General features: G+C 63.4%; 1 protein-coding gene across 1 annotated transcript; it reads right to left on the reverse strand.

The window, feature by feature from the left end:
* Nucleotides 1-905: 905 nt before the first annotated feature.
* Nucleotides 906-4,885, reverse strand: C2CD4C (C2 calcium dependent domain containing 4C). Its single transcript, XM_053999759.1, has one exon. The coding sequence runs from the start codon at nucleotides 4,759-4,761 to the stop codon at nucleotides 3,505-3,507; it is 1,257 nt and encodes a 418-aa protein (XP_053855734.1). The 5' UTR covers nucleotides 4,762-4,885; the 3' UTR covers nucleotides 906-3,504.
* Between the last annotated feature and the right edge of the window lie 648 nt (nucleotides 4,886-5,533).

The raw sequence follows: 5,533 nt of genomic DNA on the forward strand, positions 1-5,533 counted from the left end.
TGTGCAGGGGAAATCTCCCAGGGCTCCCTTGGTGTGCACAGCGATGGGCAGAGCCGCCCTTGGGCTCGGAATTTCACCTGGCTGTGCTTTACCTGGGCACCCCCTGACCCGAGGGGCTGCGTTGTGCAGTGGGGATGTATCACCCTCTTCCCCAGCAGCAGCTCCCAGTTCAGGCACTCCTCTCAGCATGACCAAGCCCTCCCAGGTCCAGTGAGGCAGACGCATCTCCTTCCCACGGTGTCTCAATTACAAATTCAGAGTTAAATCTTCCCCCACAAGATACCCCTCTCCACCCCTCTGGCTGCTTCCAGTGCTTCAAATGTTGAACACTTTCCAGGGATTTTCGTGTGCTCAGGCTGACCCCATCCACTCTGGTTCAGACTAACTTAATCAGCCTCATTTTGTTACTAACTGCTGCATCTTTGGACCTCTAGAAAAAGCACGACTTAAATTATTAGCACCTACTAAGCTGCTTTCACCACCCCTGTGGGGGCCAGAGGTGAGAGAACAGATCTGTTCCCACCCAGCCTCTATAGCTACCAAAAATGACAAATTATCAAAATTGTGGAAATTAGAAAAGTGGTATTTAGGTAGCAGGCAAACACTCCTCTTTTCTTCAGCAGCATCTGGCTAGGAACAGATTTGGAAGTGGCAGGTGGGGAGAAAAGAAAGCAACCTGAATGCTGTCAGCTGGGCGAGGGGGCCCTGGGAGTGGCGAGAACAAAAACATCACCATTTTCTTCATCACCAGTGCTGAGAAGAGCTGCAGGGGTCAGGATGAGGGAGCAGGCGAGGAGGAGGAAGGACACCCACAGAGTGTGGGAAGGGGCTCTCCCTCAGCACAGCCCTGTGAGCTGGCAATGCCGTGGCTCAGCACAGCCCTGAGTCCCCCCTCAAGCAGGAACAGCACCTTTCCCCTTGTACCCACCTCTCCCAGGAGATTCACTCCCACCTCACCCCACAGCACCAGGGGAAGAGCTTCAGAAGCACCTTGAGCCCCTGGAAGGCTGCTGGGAAAGGGGAGCAGCACCCAGAAGAGCAGCGCTGCTCTGTGTCTGGACAGTGTTGAGGTTCCAGCTCTGCTCCCCCACACAGGAAGCCATCAAGAATGGAAATATCTTGGGGAAAGCAGGAGCCAGGGCCACACCTGCATCTGTTTTAGAAATTACTTTATTGCACTAAAAAGAGGAAATCATCTGTAAACAAACATTCCATTCAGGTATTAATATATTTTTTCACTCCAAAAATACATCATTAAATCCAGCCACAGAAATATCAAAGCAGGAACAATAGAAAATAGCTCCAGCAGCAGAGAGACCCATCCAAGTAACAGCCCTGGCTCCCACACCACCAGCCCAGCACAGAGCAGGGCTCACAGCAGCTCATCCCGGGGCTCACTGCATGGTCTCACACCCACCTCCAGCGAGACAGCCCCGGGACAGGCTGGGTGGGGCAGGATGAGAGTCCCCAGGCCCTTGGGTCTCCTTCTGGGGTCAGCCTCAACCCAAGGAGCAGCCCGGGGTCCTGCTCTCTCCTCCCCCAAACCCAAAGGCACACGGTTCTTCTGTGGGGGGGTGCCACTCCTCAAACCTCTCAGAGCACCAAAGCCTTCATCCCAGCTCCCACTCCCCCTCTTCTTGCAGCCTGTCCCCCCCAGCCCCTCGCAGGCACAGCAGCCCAGGGAGCACAGGGTGAGGTGGGCTGGGGCTGTCAGGCAGCAGCCAGCTGGGCAGGGTCCCCTTCCTGCCCCAGACCTCCTCAGGGGCAGGATATTCACCCCACACCCCAGGATGTGACACCTCTCCCTATGCCCCCCTCCTCTGCCCCCAGGATGAGCCAGGGCACTTGGGGGCCGGGGACCTTCCCTCGTGCTGGCTCCTGGGGGAGCGCAGGGAAGCCTCAAGTGGGAAACTCCCTGTGAAGGATGGACATGTCAGCTCCTTATGTCCTGCATGTTTTCAACCACAAGCTCAGCAAACAGCCACGATCACCCTGAATCCCCCCGACATGCAAACACGGCGCCGTCAGAACTACGCCTCGCGTACCTGGAACATATTTACAGACAAAGTAAAACGCTGCAAAAGATCAGCCTCGGATATAAATAGTCAACACTGAGATCTGCCATCTGCTGCAAAAGGACAAGGAAGGAACATGGACTGCCACCACAGAGGTTAACACAGAGGGGACACATGTGTGCGTGTGTGTCCACGCGTGCTGCGACAGGCGGGGACGGGAGCGCTGCAAACCCTGCTCCCTGCACAGAAACATGCAGAGCCCGACACAAAGGGTGACACCACACCAAACAACAACGCAGCGTGTTTCATCCACCCGCAGAAATGCCCCGGCTGGCATCCTCCCTGCCCCCACTGTCCCCAGCCAGTCAGCCGGGGTGACAGGGATGGGAAGGGTTGGGAGCACCTCGTTCCCTCACAAAAGGAAACTGAAAGCCAGGCCAGTCACTTTGAGAAGCCAGATCCCGCTGGGCACAGGAGCTTGGTGGCCCCACAGGACACATCTCTGCTGCCCAGTGGGTGCAGCCACTTGAAAGATCCTCTGCCCTCACAGACAAGGGAGGATGGAGGGTTGTGGAGCCTCAGCCTGCCCCCCTGCTCAGCCTCACCTGGATGGCCCCAGCACTCAGTGGGGGCTACTCCTGTCACCTCAGCTTTTGTCAGCAAGCACATCTGCTGGGACGCTGCCTGGGACCATCCATGTGCCAGGGCAAGGGGTGCCAGCCCCCAGCATCTCCCTCCCGTGGGCAGGGGAAAGGCACAGGCAGCCTCCTGGATTTGGGCAAACCAAAGCCCCCAAAGCTCCATGAGCAGTTTCCCACTGGGGGTCAGCAGTGGGGGACAGTGCTGGGGTGGGCAGGGAGGGCAGCCCGGGAGGCTGCAGGTGTCAGACCAAGCCAACCTTGCAGCCTCACAGGGCTGGACCGAGTCCAGGAAAGGCTCAAAAGCCACAAACCTGACTCATCCTCCAGGATGACCGCCCTTGGCCCACTCTCGGGTCACCTCTGCAGTATTTTCTTTGCAGTTTCCAAGACCAGAAACTTGTCTTTTAAATTAAATCTGTCACCTGACTACAGGTGCTGGGGTTTTGAGAGGTGGCCATAAGTGTGCTACAGAGATTTACCCACCTCCAACCTGCTTGGCGGCAGCTGGAGACCACAGGCACAGGGAGGGAAGAGTCCAACAGGTGCTTCCATCCTTCCTGGCGGGGAATGGGCTGGAGGCTCCCCACTTTCTGCTGGGCTCCAGGAGATGCAGCCCCGGGGCAGGACCAGGGAGGGAGCAGGGGCAGAGGCTGTGGGTGCCAGCTGGTGTTGGCAGAGCCCCGCAGCAGCACCATTCCTGGGGACCCCCACACTCTGCCACGACCCCGGCCCTCCTCAGGGGGCCCTTCCAAACCCTCCTCCAGCGGGGCTGGGGGACAGAGCCGGCCGCCCTGCCTCGCCCCGGCCCCACAGGTGAGAGGGCTCCCTCCGGGGCTGGCAGCAGGTACCTACAGGCAGGACAGGAGGGCGGTGAGTGGCAGCTCCTTCTCCCCCAGCAGCGTGTCCCGCTTAAGGCTGCTGCCCTTGTTGACCACCTTGAGCTTCAGGGACATCTTCCTGGCGTGGCCGGGGCCCAGCCCATCGAAGAAGAAGTCCTCGTTGAAGACGGGGTTGCGGCTGTTCTTGACAATGGTGCTGCGCTGCTTCTGCAGCTTCCCGGGGTTGAGGCACAGCGAGACGCAGCAGTTGATGCTGCGCAGGTCGACGAGGGCATCGTAGAGGTCCTCGGCGGAGACTAGGCGCACACGCAGCCGGGCGTTGGAGGGGTCGTACTCGGCAGCCAGGCGCAGGCTGCCGCCCCGGCTCAGCCGCAGGCTGTGCTCCCGGTCACGGCCCGCGGGCAGGTCCAGGGGCAGCAGGGCGGTGGGAGGCTGCGTCCCGGCCGGGGCGCTCCTGGCACGGCGCTGGGCGCTGGGGCTGGTGTCGGCCGAGCTGTCGTCAGTGGACAGCGAGCTGTTACGGGCCACCGAGTGCTTCAGCTTGATGACCTTGGACTGGCTCTCCTGGCTGAAGAGCTTCAGCAGGGAGACGGAGCGGGAGAGCAGCGGGGAGCCGAAGGGCGAGGACTCTGCCGAGGAGCACGTGTCGCTCTCTCCGCCGCTGAAGTAGCGCCCGGGGTGCATGAGGGCGGCGCCGAGGTCAGCGGGTGTCCGGCGGCCGCTCTCGCCGTTGAGCTTGGCTTTGCGCTGGGCGCTGGGCGAGGTGACGGGCGAGGGGCAGAGGCTGCTGTGCTCGCTGTGGAAGAGGGACTCCTTGCGCCGGGTGTGGGGGCTCTCCATCAGCGTGGCAAAGCCGTAGGAGGTCTGCGCCTTGGGCACGTAGGGCAGCGACATGGCCGTCTGTGCCTGCGGGTCCACGTTGGTGCCGCAGCTCCCCTCGGTCCAGTCCTCAGCGGTCTCGATCTGGATGATGTGCCGCCCGGTGGTCCGGGACCGGGAGCGGCTGGACGGGCGGGGGCTGCGCGGGGGCTTGCGCTTGGCCAGGTCCTGTTCCGAGACTGAGGCACCCAGAGCAGCCGCTGCGGGCACCTCGGAGCCCTCAGCCTCGGCGGGTGCCGCGCTCAGCTTGGGCGGGATGAAAAAGTCGGGGATCTTGTCGGGGGTGAGGACGTTGCTGTAGCGGGACCCCCGCGAGGACTCCTCTGTCCCCGCGCCCCGGGACCCGCCGTTCTCCGCCACCCCGCGCAGCCGCTCCAGGAGCCACATGTTGCTGCCGGGTGTGGGGCTGGAAGAGACCCGAGGGGCAACGCTATCACCGGGGGCCCGGCACCGGCAGAGGCAGGACCAAGCCGGAAGCCCCGGGAGCGACCAGCGGCAGAGCGGAGAGACCCGGACCTGGCAGGAGCGGGAACGGGACAAGGACGGGAGGAAACTGGCCGCGCCGAGGGACACGGCGACCCGCCAGCCCGGGGAGGAGCGCGAAGGAACCGGCGGCGAGGAGCGGGGATCGGGGACCCGGGGGACGGGGACCCGGCGGCGCCGAGGGATGCGGTAGGACGGGGCAGACGCGACGCGACGCCGGGACCGACGGACCGACCGACCGGCGCCGCCGCGAGCGGGACGTTGCCGGGAACCGCCGCACCTGGAGCGGAGCCGCCGCCGCCACCGCAGCCCGGGCGGGGCGGGCGCGGACGCGCTTTTATACGGCGGCGGTGGCGGCGGCGGCTCCGCTCCTCGTCCGCGCCGCCGTAATCCTCCGAGTGCGGCGCCCCCACATTTCTGCGCGCCGCGCGTGGCCGGACCAGGACTGGAACCGGGACCGGGACCCGGACCGAGCGGGACCGGGACTGGGACCGTGAGGCCCCGGGGTGCTGATGCTCGGGAGGTGCAGGAGCCCGGGCCCGGGACACCCGGCCGCGTTCCCACGGGAGTGTCGTGTGTGGGATGGGGTCAGGAGCGGAATCGGGACGGCGGCAGCCCCGTTCCACCCCTCCCGCCCTCCCGGTGCCCCCGGTCCGGAGCGCGGCTGTTCCCCTCT

This window comes from Vidua macroura, chromosome 26 (genome assembly GCF_024509145.1).
Source record: "Vidua macroura isolate BioBank_ID:100142 chromosome 26, ASM2450914v1, whole genome shotgun sequence".
NCBI lineage: Eukaryota > Metazoa > Chordata > Aves > Passeriformes > Viduidae > Vidua > Vidua macroura.

Excerpts from the sequence above, each read along its gene's own strand:
- C2CD4C (XM_053999759.1), bottom strand. The coding sequence starts at position 4,761 with ATGTGGCTCCTGGAGCGGCTGCGCGGGGTGGCGGAGAACGGCGGGTCC.